This window comes from Manis pentadactyla, chromosome X (genome assembly GCF_030020395.1).
Source record: "Manis pentadactyla isolate mManPen7 chromosome X, mManPen7.hap1, whole genome shotgun sequence".
In the NCBI taxonomy this organism is placed as follows: Eukaryota; Metazoa; Chordata; class Mammalia; order Pholidota; family Manidae; genus Manis; species Manis pentadactyla.
This window is the reverse complement of record NC_080038.1, coordinates 11,849,189-11,870,048: the sequence shown is the minus strand read 5'-3', so window position 1 is coordinate 11,870,048 and position 20,860 is coordinate 11,849,189. Positions and strand designations below refer to the sequence as shown.

Below are 20,860 nucleotides of genomic sequence, written 5' to 3'. Positions count from 1 at the left end.
TTACCCTGATACCAAAGCCAGAAAAGGATACTACAGACAGAGATAACATCAGGCCAACATCCCTGATGAATACTGATGCAAACATTCTCAACAGAATTCTAGCAACCCAAATTCAATAGCATATTAAAAAAGATCACACACCATGATCAAATGGGATTCATCCCTGGGATGCAAAGATGGTTCAATATATGCAAATCAACAAATGTGATACACCATGTAATAGAGTAAAAGACAAAAATCATTGATCATCTCAATAGACACAAAAAAGCATTTGACAAATTCTAGCTGTTCATGATAAAACACTCAACAAATTGGATACAAAAGGAACATCTTCAGTGTAATAAAGGCCGTATATGAAATGACCCACAGCCACCATCATGCTCAACAGTGAAATGTTGAAAGCTTTCCCTCTGAGATCAGAACGAGACAAGGGTGCCTACTCTCACCATCTCTATTCAACACAGTACTGAAATCCCCAGCCAGGGACATCAGGCAAGCAAAAGAAAAGGCAACCAAAACAGAAAGCAAGGGGTCAAACTGTTTGCTAATGACATGATCTTACGTACAGAAAATCTGAAGGTTCTGCCAAAAAACTGTCAGAACAACTTTGGTTTCAAGATACCAAACCAACACAGAAATCAGCTGTGAAACTTCCTATACACTAACAACAAAATATCTTTAAAAGAAATAAAACAATACTACTTACAAGAGCAGCAAAGAACAATAAAATACTTAGGAATAAATTTAAACCAAGGGCATAAAAGATATATACACCAAAAACTATACAACACTGATGAAAAATTGAAGAAAAAAATAAATGGAAAGACATCCTGTGTTCATGGATCAAGAGTTAATTTTGTTAAAATGTCCATAACTACCCAAAGCCATCTACATATTCAATACAATCTCTATTAAAATTCCAATGGCATTTTTCATAGAAATAGAAAAAGAATCCTAAAATTTGTATGGAACCACAAAAGAGCCCAAAGAGCCACAGCAATTTCTTTTTATTGTAGCATGGTTGATAAACAATCTTATCAAAGCAATCTTGACAAAGAACAAAGCTGGGGAGGCATTATGCTCCTATACCACAATGCTAAAGTAATCAAAACAGTACGGTACTGGCATAAAAACAAAGACCAATGAAACATAACTGAGAGCCCAGAAATAAGCCTACACAAATATGGTCAACTAGTATTTGACAAGGGAGCTAAGAATCCTCAACTGGGAAAGGACAGTCTCTTCAATAAATAGTGTTAGGGAAACTGGAGTGCAAAAGAATGAGAAAGAGTGAAACCGGACCCCTATCTTATACCACTCACAAAAATTAACTTGATGGATTAAAAAAGACAGACCTGAAACCATGTAACCCCTAGAAGAAAACACAGGCAAAAAGCTCTTGACAGTGGTCTTCGGAATGGCTTTTTTGGTTATGACACCAAAAAATACAAGCGATATAAGCAAAAATCAACAAATGGGGCCAGGACTACATTGAACTAAGCTCCTGCACGGTAAAATAAACAAAATGAAAAGGCAACCAAAGGGAGAAAATACTTGCAATCCATGTATCTGATAAAGGGTTAATATCCAAAGTATATAAGGAACTCATGTAATTTAACAGCAAAAAACCCCCGAATAACCCAATTTAAAAATGGGCAGAGGACTCTATAAACACAGTTTTCCAAAGCAAACATACAGATGGCCAACAGGTACATGAAATGGTGCTCAACATCGTAATCATCAGAGCAGTGCAAATCAGAAGGACAATGAGCTGCCACCTCATACCTGTCAGGATGGTTATAATAAAAAAGATGAGATAACAAATGTCGGTGAGCACGCAGAGGACAAGGAGCCCTTGTGCACGGCTGGTGGTAACGTACAAAGACACAGCCCCTCTGGAAAACTGCATGGAGGCTCTTCAAAAAATTCAAAGTCGAACTACCATATGATCCAATGACCCCTCCTTTTGGATATATATATGTATCTACTAAAGGAGATGAAATCACTATCTCAAAGAAATATCTGTACCCTGCACCCCCTGCCATGGTCATTTGAGGCAATATTCACAATAACCAAGAAGTGGAAACAGCCTGTTAACAAATGAATGGGTAAAGATAATGTGATAATATATTCGATGGAATTCTTATTCAGCCATAAAAAAGGAGGAAATCTTGCCATTTGTGACAACATGCATGGATCTTGAGCGTTACACTATGTGAAATAAGGCAGACAAAGACATATACCATATGATGATGTCACTTATATGTGGAATCCAAAGAAGTAAAACTCATAGAAAAAGGAGAGTAGAATGGTGATTGCCAGGGGCCAGGGAGTGGGGGAAATGGGGAGATGTTGGTCGAAGGATACAGACTTCTAGTTATAAGATGAATGAGTTCCAAGGATCTAATGTATAACACGATAACTATAATTAACAATACTAATACCACATTTTGAAAAAAAGAAGAGGAAAAGGAAAGGGGGACCCCACTGAAAGCTCAACCTCCACAGCTCTACCTGGGAGTGGGACTACATGGTCAACAGGTGGTTTACAAAATAGGTTATATGCTCAATGTACTCACAGCACAAAACTCTAAAGAGCTTAGGTTAAACCATAAGAAACTGACATTATGTAGGCCAAAGAAGTCAAGTATCAGCATCTTCATATGGCTCAATTTAATACAAAGATTGATGAGTTTTTCTTCAGTTGGAAGTTAGCTGACACATGTGGGAACAGACTGAGAAAGGGAGGCAATACCTGGGATGGTGGAAAGGGGGACCCTGAGATAGTGTGACCAACTAACTGTCTGGTCGGCCTGAAACTTGAGTGCTTCTGGGGACCCAGAACTTTGAGTGCTAAAACCAGGAATGTTCTGGGCAAATCTGGGATGAGTTGATCCCCCTGACCAAAGAGGAAAACTCCGAGACACGTGGTCTACTCTCAGTTCTGGCTGGGCACAAGCAAAAGCACCTCAGAGAGAGAGTCAAGGTCCACATCAAAGGAAGCACAGATTTTTCTTAACAAGCGCTGCTACCCCTGCTTTCAAGTTACCTGCTGTTTTAGCTGCACTTCTTGCTGTTTCATCTGTTCGTATTTGTGCCTCGATTCTGTTGCTTCTTTTAACAACTAGAAAACAGAAACATTCTGGCAAAATACTAATGGTAATTACAAATATGACTACAATGTCAAATGACCGGATAGTTAGGCTGGATCCTCCCACTCGTTATTTCAGCAAGGACCATGAGTCTGTGGATGAAACATTCTGTTACATCAAATGCCAATTTCCCTGTATCTTCCATCTGTTCCTCTTTGGAATGTGGGAATAATCTCTTATTGTTTAGAAAAAGTACCCTGGAGGCCTAATAACAGGTTTACAAAACTCAGGGTTAAATTGTTATGTTTTAGGTGAAAATAATTAGAAGCCTAGTATTAGCAGAAAACATGGCTAGGAATCTTGACATTATCTGGGTGATTTAGAAAGCGCCTAGACTCCACAAGAGGCAAGATGAGGTGGAGTGAAAGGAGATGGAGCAAAGCAATGAATCAGAGACCTGGTTTCTGAGCACTTTTTAAGAACTGGGGTGAGGGCAGAAGGGAGCTTTATTTATATACTTGGGTTTTCATGAAAAATCTATAGCGAAGTTGAACAGTAGACAGCTGTGAAATTCAGTCCCTGAAGTAGAATGTCACACACAAACCGAGTAAGCCTCGAAATGTCCCTGAACCAACCAGAAAGTACGTACATGTACTGTGCCCCATGTGTGTGCACATATATGAAATTCATACTCCAACTTTGGAAAAGACAACTGTTTCTTCAGTTATACACAGGATGGTACTGTCAGCTCATGAGGAAGGACACTGTGAAAAATGCGTCTCTCTTAACCCTATGTTCACACTTAGCACGACACATTTGTATCCTGAGGGCCACTCCAGAACCAAGCCTTCATACCAGGCTTTCTTGCCTCAAGGCCTAGGCTACTCCAGTGAAAGCTGGATGGAACAGTCCTCATTTTCATAATCATTTCATTTTGGGGGTGGGGGTGGTGAAGCATCTATAGGTTAATTTGCATATGTTAAATATATATTCCCAGTGAGATGTCACTATACTCACAATTACTGACAGGCAATATAATCTGAGCATATGCTAGTAGACAATGCTACTGATAAGGGTATAGAGAATTCTGTTAAAACTTTTGTCAGAAAATTATACCAGAGTAAGTAAACAGTTTCCCTAGTTTTAAGTTACCTATTTGAAAACAAAATATAACAGTATATAGATATCCTTGTGTGGCAAGCTTGATATTAAACTTCATTGCCAGATTTATTGTGCTAAACTTGGTGACCATTACCCAAGAAGTCAAATAAAAATTCCAAGTACAGAAAAGTCAAATGAGTGTGGGTCTTTCCACAAACTTGGCCTAATCTCTCCAGTGTATCTTCTGAATAAAAGGCTAAATAGAAATCAAAAGTCAAACACTTTCTAACACACACATGCCCTTCTCAATCTAGAGCAAAAAACCAATTAGTATGACTCAGGTGCTACATTAAATGTAGAGTAAGTTTCAATGTCTTAAACAGCTTTGGTTATAATTTTGGTAATAATTTAAGAAATAGAACTTACAAACTCTCTCTCTCTTTGATGTTTTTCATCAGCTTCTTTTATGAGCTGTGTTGTCTGCTGAAGTTTGGCGTCCACAAGCTGTTGTTGCAGCTCCTTATGTTTGAACACTTTATCAATGTGCTACGGGAAAAGTAAAATTTCTTCCATCACTTACTGAAAAAAGGAACACAATGACGAGGAAACATAACACAAGTTACAATGCCTTGCTTGTTACCCTGCTTCTCTTGCTAATGCCACCATAGCTAATGACACTGAGTCTTTCTGGCCACATGCTGGCAGCAGCATGTGCTTTCTACCACCTGGCAAAGCCTCCTGCACCTGCAGGAACGAAGCCCTCACTCCCACCCTGTGCCTCCCTTTCGGAGGTGGGCCATCAAGCGAGCCTCAGCGGCCACACGCTTGTAGAGTCTTCCCATTTCTGCCCTACAATGAAAATGAGCCTCCAACTCTTATCAAGGAAAAGATGGATAGGGAGATCAGACTGTTGAAACCATGTATCATACACGTAAATCCTAGGTATTTTTTTCTCCCCATTGAATTTTCCTAATTTCTCAGCTGGAGGCAGCATGTTATGGAAGGCAGGAATGGTCCCAGTTCAAATCCTGGCTAGTGTGCAGCACCAGGCAAATTCTCCCCCTTGCTGAATCTCAGTTCCCTGCCTTATGCGAGGATAACCATGCCTACACTGCAGAGTTGTAAAAGCAAATGCAACGGTTATACTATGTAAGGTGCTCGGTACCTGGTACCTATTAGACATTTGGTAAAAGGCCATTATTATTTCCAAACAAAATTATTAAGGGGTTGTGTGTGCACAATAGTCATCAGAATATCCCTTTCTCAGATGCAAAAAGAGTAAACTCTTCCTGATCAAAGGAAGAACATACAGTAATATTCAAAATAAATAAGACTCACAAGTAATGTGATTTAAACGTGTAATTTAAAATTTTTCTACATCTTTGATGTGGCAGACTGTCATTAAACAACAAAACTAAAAGAATAATTTTAAGAAAATTGAGCTTTATCATCTAGTAGAAAATTTATTCTCTAGGACCAAAAAATGTTTCTTCAATAAACATGTTGTAAAAATGAAAAAAAAAAAAGAAAAGGAAATCTTTATGTTAGAGACTTGAGACATATCAACCACTGAAATGATAGACTTCAATTGGATCTTGATTCAAACAGCATTTTTTAAAAAGGGAGGGAATAGAACAATCAGAAAAATTTGAACAATGACTGGATATTTATTATTAAGTAATCATTGTCAATTCTTTAGGTGTGAAAATGTTATTGTAGTTATGCTTGAAAACTAATCCTCAGGGTTTTGAGGTACAGCCTCAAATAGATCTGACTGGAATGACACCTTGGATTTGCTTCAGAATAACCCAGGGCAAGGCGACGGGAACATAGCTGCAACTAGGGTCTCATCTGCTAAAGCCAGGTGATACAGTCTTCACTTTTAAGTTCGTAATTTTCCATAATAAAAAGTCAAAAAAAAGGAAAAGGCAAAGAGTGATAAATAAGAATACCTTTAAAAAAATAGGTTTTGAAGGGTTGTATGTAAAACACCAAATTAATATAAAGTTTGCCTTGAGAACTATATAAAGTAACTCACAGAGATGCCACAATTTTTAAAAATTCAATCAGGTATTTTAATCAATTTGTGCAAGGGTTACAACACACATAAAAGTATATTTTCTTGACTTCAAAGGCAGGGGTTGCATCATTTAAAAAGCCTGATGCCTCTAATCCTGCCCAGTGAGGAAACTTAAAGGGCAGGTCACAACACCTATTCGCTTTTAATCTAAACACCACCTCCAAATTTCCTGATTAGCTTGTGAAAGTCTTCGTTGGAGGCCAATGACCAAGATCAGCAGCCTTAGATCCTTCCAGTAAATCTCTTGCTTCAATGGGTGGGTGTATGAAGGTTTAGAAATAGATACTTTTTTCTCCCAAACAGTATAAAACCCCATTAAAAAAAAATCTGAGATCACGTGTAATACAATGGTAGACTGCACAGATTATCACAGATATCTGAGACAAGGGGTATTTTGGAGCCAAATATTTATTATTAATCCAGATGAGCAGAAAAAAATCTGTATGCTAACATCACAGTCTTCCAGTATCACATGGAAGACAAGCAGTACTTAACACGTCTCCACGACACTGCCTCATGGACCCAAATCCATGGACTCCTGCACCATCAGTGCTGATCCCAGAGCATCCTGCTGGGGTGACGGCAGAGGCTTTCCTAATACATGTCGAACATCTGCTACACACATGCCCAAGTTCTAGAACACCCTGTGACGAGGGCTCTACTTCAGCAGTGAGTGGCAGGAAGTTCCTGCTCACAGCGAGCAGCTGAATAAACAAACAAAAGGGCCTTACCTCCTCCCTCAATGCGTACTGCTCGATGAGCTTCTTCAGCTTCTCTCCCAGCTCAATGTTTTCCTGGCGGAGTTTGGCATTGTGTATGTCATGTTGTTCCAGCTGGGCCTGGATTTCGTTTAAAGTGATTTGGAAGTGTGCAGTGGCTTCTTTCCGTCTTTCTTCCTCCTCTCGTGCCTGCTGCATATTTTCTTCCTTATTATTCAAAATAACTTGTTAATGGTACAGACTTACAGGTAAGATGTTCATAAAAGAAGCTGTGCTGTGTGGGTTCATTTATTGCTGCCCTGGCGTGTTGCTTCTGAACTGTAATTCCTTCCCTTTACTTAGGACCAGAAGGCTCCTGTTTAAAAGCAAGCAGCTTTTTCCTAAGTACCTAAGAGTAATCAGAGACCAGCACAGTGCCCTGCTATACAGTAAGGGAGATGTGCTCATCTAAAACTCATGATGCTGAAGGGCAAGTGAGGAGCCTCTCTGCACAGCTAGCTCCCTCCACGTAATGTTCCCAAACACCCTCTCCTTGCTGGCCACACAGGGCGGCATCTTAAATCAGCCTGAAGAGATAAACCCTTCTTGCAGCTTATTTTGGGGTCACACCAACTCCCCAGAAGGCAAGGGACAAAAGGAACATGTACCTTAAAAAGTGTACTTCCAACTCTTGCTAGGATGCAAGTGTTAAAAGACCTTTACATGTCTAAACAGTTTATCCCTACAATCAAAATGTTTATTTGCTGTGGGGAAAAAAACCCCTACCTACTTTAGCAAGTATCTAAATCTAAGGGTCCAAAAGCAAAGGAGAAATCATCAGCTCCCACATCAAGTGACGGTCCACTTTCTGAGTGCCCCTGTACTCCAGGGCTGGGGCCGTTTGCTGTGGCTGGGGAGCATGCTGAGAGGTCCTGCTCAGGGTAACCACACCAACATTCTACATGAGGACAAGCCTGCCCATGTCTCTGCTCTTCACCCTTCTTCCCCTGTTGGTACCAGTTAATCTTTAGGTGCCTGCTACCTCTTCCTTTATAATCAGCTGACGTAGAAGTGCTCTTCTAAAAGTACTTAGCAACCTTGGCTGATTACTCAGGAATTGGGGTGGGCAAGGGCAGTTCGGCAGTGTAGCCCAATAACAGCCCTCAAGGAGCTCAAGGGGTGTTTTCCCTTCCCAGACTCATTCAGCCTCATCTCTTTCTACTTGGCTTCTCACTTCATGTCAGCTTTTCATATACAGTAATTAATTACATCAGTACTCAGCAGAAAATTGGCAACTTTGAGCTTCCTAAGCCACAGCTCCAAGCAGGAAAGCTGTGGTCTAAACATCAATCTCATCTAGACTCCCCATGACCAAGTATGAGGTATTAGTTAAACAGCATCAGGCCAAGCGACATAAAAAGGTGGTGTCTCTATGTCCAGGTAGAGGTAAGGATTTATGTCAAATAGATACCTGGTGATTATAAAACAAGCTAAGTCAGTCCCTCTTGAAAACAAAAATGAACTAACTAACCTTTAACGTCTTGTTGTGACGCTGAAGTTCTCTACAGAGAGATTCCAGTTTGCTTCTTGCCAAGATGGCCTTGCTGTGTTCGCTCTGCAAGTGAACTTTCTCTTTTACGATCTGGGCTTGTTTCTTCTGCAGAATCTTCATTTGCTTCTGAACATTCCGGCTCTCCTCCAGCTAAAATTAGTAAGCACTTTACATTTAACAAGTATAGTGAAACTCTGAGATATAGCTGGGAAAATTACATTAAGAACTATGAAAAATATTTTTAAAAACCAAATACTATAGTGTAATATCTTATTAAAATTGTTTCATGCCATGCTACTCTGCCAACCTCTCTTTTCCAGTCGTTGGAGAAAAGTAAATAATTCAAGGTAGGAAAAAAACAATCTTAAACCCTTTACTTTCTTACTAAAAACAAAAAAATGTTTTTTGGAAAACTTGAGGAATCAACACCACCAGAGTTTTACTTTTCTAAAAAATACACAAAGGCTACTTTATTGAAAGGTGCCTCCAAATTACAACTTAATAAGCACCACCCAAGGTTCTTTGTGAGTAGGTGGATAATAACTCCATTTTTAGGCCTGGAGCAAATGAGTCTCTTTCAAGGTTAAATCAATGCTAACAGATAACATGGCTGCCTTACTGACTGACCTTTTACTGAGGAAGGAAATGATGCTGAGTCTATTTTAAGACCCAAGAGTGACACCTTGTGGCTGATCAAAACATACTGGGCATCCTTACTGGCCATATGCTTACAGTTACTAAAGATATCTTAATGGAAATTCCTGCAGGAAAAATAATTTCGTTTTTGTCTAACACATTTGTAAAGTAATCTGACTATGGACCGTGGACTGCAAGACAGTTCCAAGAGGCTGCTGATTCTGTGCACACTGTGTATAAGGCCACCAAGGGCTGGAATGCCACCTGCCTTGCCCTGACTCAAGGTAACCACAACCCTGAATTCTGGGTTCACTATTCCTTTGCTTTCCTCATTTGTGTGTGTTCCTAAATTGTTTTGGTTTTGGTTGTTTTGACTTTATTGTGAGTAGCGCAATGAGAAACTGAATTTTAAACTTTGTTTAAATTAATCTTAAATAGCCACATGTGGCTAATGACTGCCATTTGGATAGCACAGCTGTAGATGATATGCTATGACTCGTCCAATGGTTTGCACGTAGTTATAGATCAGGGGACAGCAAACTTTTTCTACAAAGGGCCAGAAAGTAAGTATTTTAGACTTTGTGGGCCACATATCGGGTCTGTTGTACTGTCGTCTATTTTTAAAATAACCCTTTAAAAATATAACACCATTCTCAGCTCGTGGGCAGTACAAAAACAGGCCTTGCCAGACTTGTTCCACGGGCTGTATAACATTCTGCTCTTTCACATGGAAACATACTTTAGTATGTTCCACACACAACATACTTTACTGACACCACCCCCCAAATCAATGGACATTTGGGTTGTTTCCAGGTTTTATCACTTACAACGACACAAACATTCTCAAATGTATTTCTTTTAGACGCAGGCGTGGATTTCTCTTGGGTGCAAACCTAGAAGTGAGGTTGCTAGGCAGTGATTTCTAAACGTTCGATTACACATAACAATGCCAAACTGTTCTCCAGAATGGCTGGCAAGTTTATTCTCCCATCAGTGATTTATATGTAGATGGCACATCCTCTCCAAAATTTACTACGATCAGAATTCTTTATGCCCCTACAATGGGCATAGAATGGCATCTCAGTGTGGTCCTGACTGGCATTTCCCTGATCACTAAGATAGAACATCTCTTTATATGCTTATGCAACTTTGTGTTAAGATAGCTTTGTATCTTTGTTTTTCCACTTCTATGAAATGCCTCTTACATGTTTCTTGCCCAGTTTTCCACTGGCTTATCTGTCTTTTTTCTATTCATCTGTAGGTGTTCCTTAGATATTCTTAATACTAAATCTTCTGTTGGTTGTATTTGTTGGAACTATGCTCCCTCAGTTTGTAATGTGTCTCCTCATTTTCTTCTAAAGTGCCTTTTAATCTACTGAAAGTTTTAATTTCAGTATAGCCAATTTTTACATCTTTTCTCTGATAGTGAGTACTGTTTGTATTGTAAGAAATCTTTCATTTAACCCAAGTTTGGAAAAATATTTACCTATTAATATAGCTAAATGATATCTAAAATTTTTAAAGCCTGACTTTTGGACATTTAAACCCTTAATCCAGCTGGAATTCTTCATTGTGTATGATGTGTAATGATCTCATTTCATTTTTTTCCCATAAGGATATCCACTTTTTAAGTTCCATTAATTTTATGAGGATGGCAATTCTCCCCCAAATCCATCTATAGATTCCATGAAATGCTCTTCAAAATCCCCAAGTGGTGTTTTTTTTCCCATGCACTATTATGTTGAATCTAAAATCTTATAAAGAGCCAAAAATAGCCAAGATACTTCTGACAGAAAGAGTAATAAGGAGGATGATATACACCTACCCAACCAGATACCAAGATCTGTCACTACGCTGTAATAATCTACACAAACCAACTAAAGATCGGCACTATAACGTATGTACGGACATGTTACAGGCCTAATAGTATCTACACTTAGCAAGTGAAATGTGACGACTTCATGGACCCATGTTTTCTGGTGAATGTGGTGGTCCACAAGGTCTTCCCAATAGACAACCCCAATTACAGTGCCAGGCGCCATTCCACCTGCTCTACAGGACTTCTCTAAGTGTCCACACCACAAGCACCCATGACGTCAGATGACACTGTCACAGAAAGCGGAGGGGACAGTGATGGCAAAAAGGAAGTTTATGCAACAATTCTTAGGAAAAGGCTATTATTCCCTTGATGGTCTCACTGCTATATACCTTTATACACTTACATATACTCTACCTTTTAAAAGAAATCAATGTTGTTTCAAGAAATAAAGCTTCAGAATATTTTCTGAAAATAGTATACGTTTCATCCTTCATATTTTCAGCATAAATGTAAATCAAAAGTACTCACTAGGCAGGTCTTCAATGTGTCACATTCTAAAATGAATGTAGTAATTTATTACCAGTGCTTAAAAACAACCATACCCCCCACCCCCCAAAAATAACACCCAAGACCCTGGCTACTTCAAGTGTGAGCCAAGGACTGACAGCATCACCACCACTACCACCTGGAACTTGTTAAAATGCATACTCCCAGGCCCCAACCCAGGCACAGTGAATCAGAATGTGCCTTTTAACCAAAGTCCCAAGGATCTACTGGGTCTGAGAACTGCCCGTCAGCAGTCTCTTTGACCTTTCTTCTCCTAATCCATTCACTGCTGTCTGCTGTTTTCACAACACAGGGTCAAGTAGTTAACCCTCTGCACTGCTTGCTTTCTTTTCCCTTTTTGGTTCGTGTCTTCTTTTTCCACTACTTCTTGCATGCGTCTCCTCCTGTGGATGGAACCCACAGGGATGGCCTTCCAGAGCCAATGGAAGTGCTCCTTTCCTGAAGCTGACAGCCTGACCACACTATGTTTTCTGCCATCTTTGCATTAGTACAATTCTAGGCCATTTTCACTGATGCACAGGGGTTCCTGCGAAGGTGCCAGACTGCTGAATGCCAGCTATGTGGGGGCACTCACGCACTACTTTATAAACTGAAGGAAAGTAAATGTAGTTCTCTGAGTAATAAGTAAACAATTCACTTTAAGTGCTGGTCATTGACAAAGTCATGTTTATCATACGGAATAACTGCTTTCACAACACATGGAAATGCATAAAAATTGCCAATGACAATTCATATAAGTATTTCACAAAAGGCATTAACTGTAGCATTTATATTAGAACAATTCATTCTAAAAATATCCCACAACCCTTACTTCAAAGGGTTCTATGTCTTTCTCATTCTTCAACTTAAATAGGATAGCAGTGTTTCCATGTTGAGACTGCTTTCATAATTTTAAAAAGAGAATTGATGCTCCTTGAAATAACACAGGCCCAGAACAAATGAGGTCCATTTCTTTGGAAGATGGAAAAAGGAATACCTGGCACATAGTAGATGCTAAATAAATATTTCCTGAGACACAGTATTGTTTTAGTAGATGACTTCATCTAACTCACAGTTTCAATCACAATGGGCAAAGCCTTTATCTCTAGAATTCCCTTGGGAAAAGTTAAATATGGTAACCACTACACCCCAGCTGACTGGCATCTGAAGCATCACAACACAGGAATGAAAAGGGTGACTTAGAAATCGAAGACTGAATTCCAGACAGCTTTTGCCATATCTTAGCATTATGATATTCTGTACTTATAACCTTGTAAGATAAAGTCATACAAGCAATAAAAAGCCCCAAGAAATCAGATTCTCCTCTTCAATTCTGGAATAAAATATAATTTTAGATTTAAAGCTACATCAAAATCATATTTTTAAAAGCTTATCAAGCACATAACATTTTGCCATCTATTTTATACGGATCTTGTGCCTTGATTTAATACTCACGAGATCAGCGCATTTCTTACAGAGAGCTGCCAGCTTCTCTTCTGGAGTTGAAAGTGTGTTCAGGGCTTGCATCAGTAATAAGACTTCTTTTCCTGATGATTAACAAGATAAGAAATAAGTCCCAGAAGAAGAATGACATCAAATCTAACCTGTAAATTCTATGTAACACTTCCTATGTTCTGACATCCAGGGCAAAATAATTTATGCCTACAACTAGAAATAATAAGAGATCTATAACTAGAAGTAAGAGCTAAATTAAGAAATCTATTTTTAAATTCTGGATTAACAGGTACCCCTCCCTCCCACCCCAAATTTCTTCACTCACTAACATTGTTAGCTATTTGTAAGAACTCTTGCTGAAGGCTTAAAAATACTGCTGCTTAACCACCAATGTCCAAGTTAAGACAAAGGGCAGAATATTTTTAAAAGCTTCCTCCTAATCAAGTACAAATATAGAAGTTCAGAGGCAATTTCAGATGGTTCTCTCTACATATCTGAGAGGCATGTAATCACTTGTGACACCTGTCTTCTCCTATGAACAATTTAAGTAACTTCTGATGATTCAGTAAGCACATTCCGTGTGTTAACCAAGTTTAGTGTAAATAAGAGGACGTAAAGATAACTCTTCCCTTGGGGGACAAAGCTTAGCAGTATTTTAAGGACTTTGGCAAAGAGAAGCAGGTGACTGAGGACAGGAGGGGACAAATGGTGTTTCTAAATAAGTAATAATGCCTTAAATGTATAAGTAAGGAAAAAAAATAAGTGATGTTTTATTTCTTAAGCTGGGTGGTAAGTACCATTTTAATTTTTTTTAAATGTTTGCTATTTACATGTAGGATATTTCATTTAAGAATATATATTAAAATTACTTTGCTACATGGTATAGACTGCTATAAGGAAAAAAAGCAGACTGACTTTAAAATAGAATACTTTCCCATCCACATAAAATATTGGTAACAAAACCTTCTCTCATTCAGCCCAAGGCCAGTAAGGATTTTAAAAGAAATGTCTATAATATGACCTACAATTTTTAGGAAGAATTTTTTCCCCAGTCACTCTTTGAAGACTTTAAAACTCACACTCGGTTTTTTTTCCGAGATACAATTCACATAGCCACAAAATTCACCTTTTCACTTAAAAGTGAACAACTGAATATATTCACAAAGTTGTATAACCATCACCACCGTCTAACCTCAGAACATCTGTATCACCCCAGGCCCACCAAACTCCCCCCACTGCTCCCTCCTCCAGGCCACTACCAACCTCTACTTTATTTTCTGTCTCCACGGACTTGCTGATTCTGAAAATGGAATTATAGTATGTGGCCTTTTGTGTCTGGTTCCTTTCACTTAATGTTTTCGAGGTTCACCCATGTGGGATTAACATTCCCTTTGTGCAGATAGATCACATTTTGTTAATCTTTTCATCAGTTGACACATAACTGTGTTGTTTGAACTTTTTGGCTATTACGAATAATGCTGCCATGAGAACTCCTGTACACGTTTTTGTGTGAACACATTTTCCATCTTTTTGGGTGCATACCTGGAGGTAGAATTGCTGGGTCACATGGTAACATAATGTGTAACTTTTTAAAACACTACCTGCTTTTACACATATATTTGGGGCTGCTGGCATTGAAGAAATTTGTCTTGTTTATAAGCAGTTAAAATTATTTTTCATATTTCTACAAATTTCTACATTTTCCAAATTAGCAGAAAGTAGATTTAATAAAAAGGGTAATTCTACAGAGAAAACCATACAAATCAAACATTGAATCTTAGTATTAAAAACTTTGGGCCAACCAGTAAGGATAAAATAAAAGGGGATTTCAGATTTTATAATGAGATTTAACATATCACGTTCTTAGTCCTCAATCTCAAACAGCAGGAAAGAGAACATATCACTCACTGAAAGCCAGTTTTAACCTACTTGCTGAGCTACAGACGACTTTACGTCATCTCTAGTTTTTTGACTAGCTTTTCTATGAAGTGATTGAATACACAGTTTTCACAGTAAATTTTGGTCAGACTACATTAAAGATGCAAACAAGACAAGTCAAATACTGCTTCTGTCAAGATCGCCCCAAATTTTGTCCAGAAAGCCAACTCTTGCTTATTCAGACAGAAATCACTTCCTACTCTGCACATACTGCAGCAGATGGGCAGACTGGCCCTGCTGAGGACAAGAGGTTTATCAGCTAAACAACACCCACCTTGGTCATGTTCATAGTCACCTGTGCTGAAGAAAACAGAAGTCAAAAATGAGCAGCATGTGAAAATGTCCATTCACTGAACAGAGACTATTACCTAAGGTTTTGTCTTTGTTCCGGTTGCACTCGGAATCTTGCTGACCATCAGGGGGATCTGTTCGGGCTCCGCACCTAGGAATTTCCTCTCTTGACTCTTGTGTGCAGAATGCCGGGCTCACCAAACTCCTGTTCTTTGTTATAAAGTCACTGCCTTCCTCCTCTTCCAGTGAATGCTTGTCACTTTGGCCACCACAATTTGCATCTTGATGTTGAAGAATATCATTTGATTGAGAGTTACACAACGTATCTGCTTTTACCCCTAGCTCACATATTCCAGCTTCTTCCATTGTGCCAATCACAAACTAGATGGAAGAGGAAGGAGAAAAAGATGGAAAAGGGGGTTAAACCAAATGTAATCAATATTTACAACCAGTGGCACACCATAGGTTGGCAGCTCCTTTCTTTCTTTGTGGTTTGTAAAATAAATGTGACTACGGTAGTTTCTAAGTTTCACTGAGAGGTAACCTACCTGTAAAGTATAAGAAAACTAAAGTTAAAACTAATTACATAATTAAGTGGTACCAAATGAACAAGAAATGCCACTTAGCGATAAATCTACACTTACCTCCCTATAACAATTCACCACTTAAAACAATCAGCACCTTAAAAACATGAAATTATCACAAGTTAATGAATATTAATTATTCTGCCCTTATCTACAAGGAGATGATTGAGATGGCTCACTAGTTATCCAGCAAAAACGTGTGCTCCACCAATCCTGTGGAGCTGGCACTGCTCAGCCCAGGACTACATTTCCCAGCCTCTTACTTCTCCATAGTGGGGCACCCATGTGAAGTTCCCACCAATGGAATGTGAGCTAGAGTGTTGACTGTCTCTTCTGCAACAAGACTTTTATTCTTAGAAGCACATGCTCTTTCTTCAGAGTCTCTTCCCCACTCTGGCTGAATGCAGACTGGGCCCCCAAATCCCACATACACGTAAGGAAGGCTGCCCTTCTTACAAGAAATCCCAGGTGGCCTATTAGATAAGCAAGAAAATGTATTTCTCTCTCATGTTAAGCCACAGAAAGTTTGAGAAAAAAATATTTTCAGCAGCTATCCCTGCCCTAACAAATATAGGTAGTAAGCATGGGAGATGGCTTTATTCTAGTATTTTATTCTCAAATCAGTAACTTTACCTTACACTCTCTTCTATCATATTGTTAACCCCATATACATAGGGGGCTCTTTTCTCCCCTTAACACTACTTGGTCATATGATGTGGCACAAATTTAAATTCTGTTAAATTCCTGTGTGAAAGGGGCCTCTTCCTTTTCTAAATAATACAATTGAAGCGGGACATGTCTCATCTTTGTTTTATCACAAATGGACAAAAGCTACTTTCCAAAGTTAACAGGAGAACAGAGATTTATTATCTGAATTCACAATCCAACTGAAGAACTAAAAATAAAGTATCAAGTAGCAGGGGATGAAGAGTTTAAGAAAACTAAATTCTTATATTTTATAGTCAACGCTGATAAATCAAGTACTGTGCTTCTGGAAGAACAAACTGGTATAGCCACTTTGAAAAACTCTTTGGCAATATGGATACCTTCCAATCGAGTTAATTCTATTCCTGGATTTTACCCAACTGTGTACATATGTGAAACCAAAGGCCAAAAATGTTTAAAGCAGCACTATTTATAATTGCCCCCAAAAAGGAATCAACTCAAATTTCTATCAACAGAAGAATGGTATATTAGAGTATGTTCACACCATCTAGCAATGAGAATGAACTACTGCTAGATGCAGCAACAGAGATGACTCTCATAGAATGTTGCAATGAAGGTGCCAGAAGAATACATATCGTAGGAAACTATTTATATATAAAGTCCAAAAAAAGCTAATTGGTGGTGCTGGAAATTAAGATAGTGGTTGCCATTGTGGGTAGAGCCTTCTGGGGTGCTTGGTAATATTCTATTTGTTGATCTACATGGGGTAACACAGATGTTCTGTTTGTGAAAATCCATCAAGCCTAAACATTTATAATCTGTATACTTTTCTGAATGTGTTTCACTTCAATAAGGCTTATTTTTAAAGTTGTAATTTATACAAGAGTTATGAAGAACCTAAACAAGTATTTTCCTCTGGGGAGAGATTAGAAATTTGTTGCTTTTCATGGTACTTTTAAAATAATGTGCATGTAATACTTTTCATTTCTTAAAAAAAAAAACAATGCATTAAGGGAAACGGGTTGTTTATTTCCAGAGTTATGGTTTGATGCCACATTCTAAGCCTGAAAACTTATAAATATTGAAAAGACTCTTATATTCTTTCAACAAAATTTAAAAATTCACTTCCACATGTAATGCATTCCATAGAGCAGTGTTTCCCAAGTGTAATCCATGGGTATTAAGTTTACAAAATATTCGTGAGGAAATTTTAGGAAACATCTTTTGTTAAATTTCATTACTGCAGAAACTTCTTAAAGCTACTAACATGCCCAAATGACATACTACAAAAGTATTAATATCAAAACAAATGCAAACTGATCATTTTAATACTGCATTTAATACTAGTTCCACCTGTACTTTATATTGAATATTAAATTACCATATACTAGTTGGGCACATGGATAATATTAACAGAGACCTTTATACAAAAGCAATACAGAGAAAAAATGAGTACTATTAATACTATCTTCCCGATTTTTTTTTGGTATCATTAATCTACAATTACATGAAGAACATTATGTTTACTAGGCTCCCCCCTTCACCAAGTCCCCCCCACAAACCCCATTACAGTCACTGTCCATCAGCATAGTGAGATGCTGTAGAATCACTACGTTTTCTGTGTTGCACAGCCCTCCCTGTGCCCGCCCCCCCCCACATTACACATGCTAATCGTAAGGCCCCCTTTCTTTTTCCCGGCCCTTATCCCTCCCTTTCCACACACCCTCCTCAGTCCCTTTCCCTTTGGTAACTGTTAGTCCATTCTTGGGTTCTGTGATTGTGCTGCTGTTTTGTTCCTTCAGTTTTTCTTTGTTCTTATACTCCACAGATGAGTGAAATCATTTGGTACTTGTCTCTTTCCGCCTGGCTTATTTCACTGAGCACAATCCCCTCTAGCTCCATCCATGTTGTTGCAAATGGCAGGATTTGTTTTCTTCTTATGGCTGAATAATATTCCATTGTGTATATGTACCACCTCTTCTTTATCCATTCATCTACTGATGGACACTTAGGTTGCTTCCATTTTTTGGCTGTTGTAAATAGTGCTGCAATAAACACAGGGGTGCATCTGTCTTTTTCAAACTGGGCTGCTGCATTCTTAGGGTAAATTCCTAGGAGTGGAATTCCTGGGTCAAATCTTCCCGATTTTTAAAAAAGTTCTTAAACCTATTCCCTGAAAACCATCAGTGTAAGAATAGGGCTACAAAAATCACAATATTGGCTTTAAATATTGATGAAAGTCTGTTAAAAGATAATTAAAATGGAAGATTGCTTATTTCTAATAGAATTTCTCACACATGTAATAATAAAACCCACATAGTGACAGAAAACGTGGTGCTGAGTCATATCAAAAAATGTAAATAAGCAAGCAATTTGTTGGGAGAAGGGGGAGCATAAATAATTTTTACCAAGGAAATCCTGAGGCCTCTCCTAGGATCAATTTTAATTAAAAAGGTACCTCAGGAATGGAATTGATTAATTTTCAGTTTTTCAGTTCTATTAGTGATTTTTTGTAACACCTTTGTTGAGATGCAATTCACCAATTTAAGTGTACAATTCACTGGTTTTTAGTGTATTCAGAGTTGTGCAATGATTACCACAATTTTAGAATGCTTTTGTCACCTCAAAAAAAAAATAGTACTCCTCAGCTATAAACCTCAAGTCCTCCCATTAACCCCCGGGCCCTGGGCAACTAATGTACTTTCCATCTCTACAGATGTTATTCTGGACATTTCATATAAGTGGAATTATACAATACATAGCCTTTTGTGTCTGGCTTCTTTCACACAGTATAATGATTTCAAGGTATATCCATATAGTACAAACAGTATTTAATTTCTTCTTATTGCCAAATAATCTTCCATTTTATGGATATACCACATTTTATTTATCCATTCATCAGTTGATGAACATTTGGGTTATTCCCAACTTTTGTGCTATTATGAATAACTTATGAATATTAATATATGTCTTTGTTGGGGGTATGTGTTTACATTTTGCCAGGGTCTATACCTAGGAGTGGAATTACTGGGTCAAACGGTCACTCCATGTTTAGCCTTTTGAGGAACTGCCACACTGTTTTTCTGAGCACCTATACCCTTTTATATTCCCACTAGCAGTGTTATAAGGGTTCCAATTTCTTGACTTCTTCATCAACACTTGTTATTGTATATTTTTGTGATTATAGCCATCATAGTTGATGTGAAAGTATCTCATCTAATAACTAATGGTGTTGAGAATCTCTCCATGGGCTTATTGGCCATTTGTATACCTCCTTTAGAATAATTTCTATTCAGATCATTTGACCATTTTTTAAATTGGGTTATTTGTTGTTTTATTATTAAGTTTTAAGAGTTCTTTATATATACTAGATACAAGTCCCTTATCAGATATATGATTTGCAAATATTTTCTCTTATTACTGTTCTTCATTCTCTCAATTTTGGGAGGAAAGGAACAATATAGTCACCTATTTCAAAATGTATTTACGTTACTCTGGCTTTCAGATTAAAGGCATATATGCCAATTACAACTACCACTGAGTTGAAGACGTTTGAAGACATTAGAAAGGCTAAAACATTCACCTAACTCAAAATAATAGCTGCTGGCACTGAGCATAAATAAGGATATTAAATCAAACTCTATATAGTACACACCATCACATCTCATGTTGTCCTTCTAATTTTAATTCATCATTCTCTAATTTTAACTAGTACCTCTTTTTTGTCTTTCCAGACACTCCTTTCACCTTTAAACTGTCACACATATTACATTATCACTTATTTGGTATGTATAACCTCTTAGGTAACAATAGCTTATGCATAAAAGGTACTTAAATGCCAACTGATGGAGAACACAGGGGCCAAAATGGCTGAAAACAAGCCATAGAAATTACCCAAGCATTACTACACAGGTCAGAGAAAAATACCACTCACATTATCATTAGAGGCAAGATAATATTATATTTCCCTTCTCTCCTATGCATCTAATTTTGATGTATTTTTCAAACTTGCCAAGGAAAGCCCTACTTTGGCTCTACAAAATCTTTTTGTTTATGTATAAGCCTAGTTCTGGCTGGGCTTGATTCACATCCTAGTCTACAAATACTCTTGAAAGAGCAGGCCCCAATTTCTCTATTGAAAGGACTATTTGTTCAAGAACCTACTTGAGGCACTGCACTACTTGACATGAAGTGAATTCTTAGGCCAACAACTTAAAACTGTAAATTATTCCTCAGCCCTAATCCCCTAAAGCAGAGAAATTCCACATCATATGTCCAATACAACTTCCTACTCTGCCCTCTGATACTCATCCTGTATGTCTTTTCTTGGGTACAATCTCTTAAAAAAAACAAAAGCAGCAGCAGCTATTAACATTTCAATAGCAAATACTACATCCAGGCA

At 38.1% G+C, this 20,860-nt stretch overlaps 1 protein-coding gene across 1 annotated transcript in view; it reads right to left on the bottom strand.

The window, feature by feature from the left end:
* The window catches only part of TXLNG (taxilin gamma), a 42,672-nt gene that overhangs the window by 8,134 nt on the left and 13,678 nt on the right, over positions 1 to 20,860 (bottom strand). Inside the window, exons 2-7 of the mRNA XM_036912903.2 lie at positions 15,286 to 15,589; positions 12,980 to 13,071; positions 8,503 to 8,673; positions 7,005 to 7,199; positions 4,620 to 4,739; positions 3,050 to 3,124 (exon numbers count right to left, since the gene is read on the bottom strand). Of these exons, the coding sequence (XP_036768798.2) occupies positions 3,050 to 3,124; positions 4,620 to 4,739; positions 7,005 to 7,199; positions 8,503 to 8,673; positions 12,980 to 13,071; positions 15,286 to 15,589 (957 nt within the window). The remainder of the gene's footprint in view (positions 1 to 3,049; positions 3,125 to 4,619; positions 4,740 to 7,004; positions 7,200 to 8,502; positions 8,674 to 12,979; positions 13,072 to 15,285; positions 15,590 to 20,860) is intronic.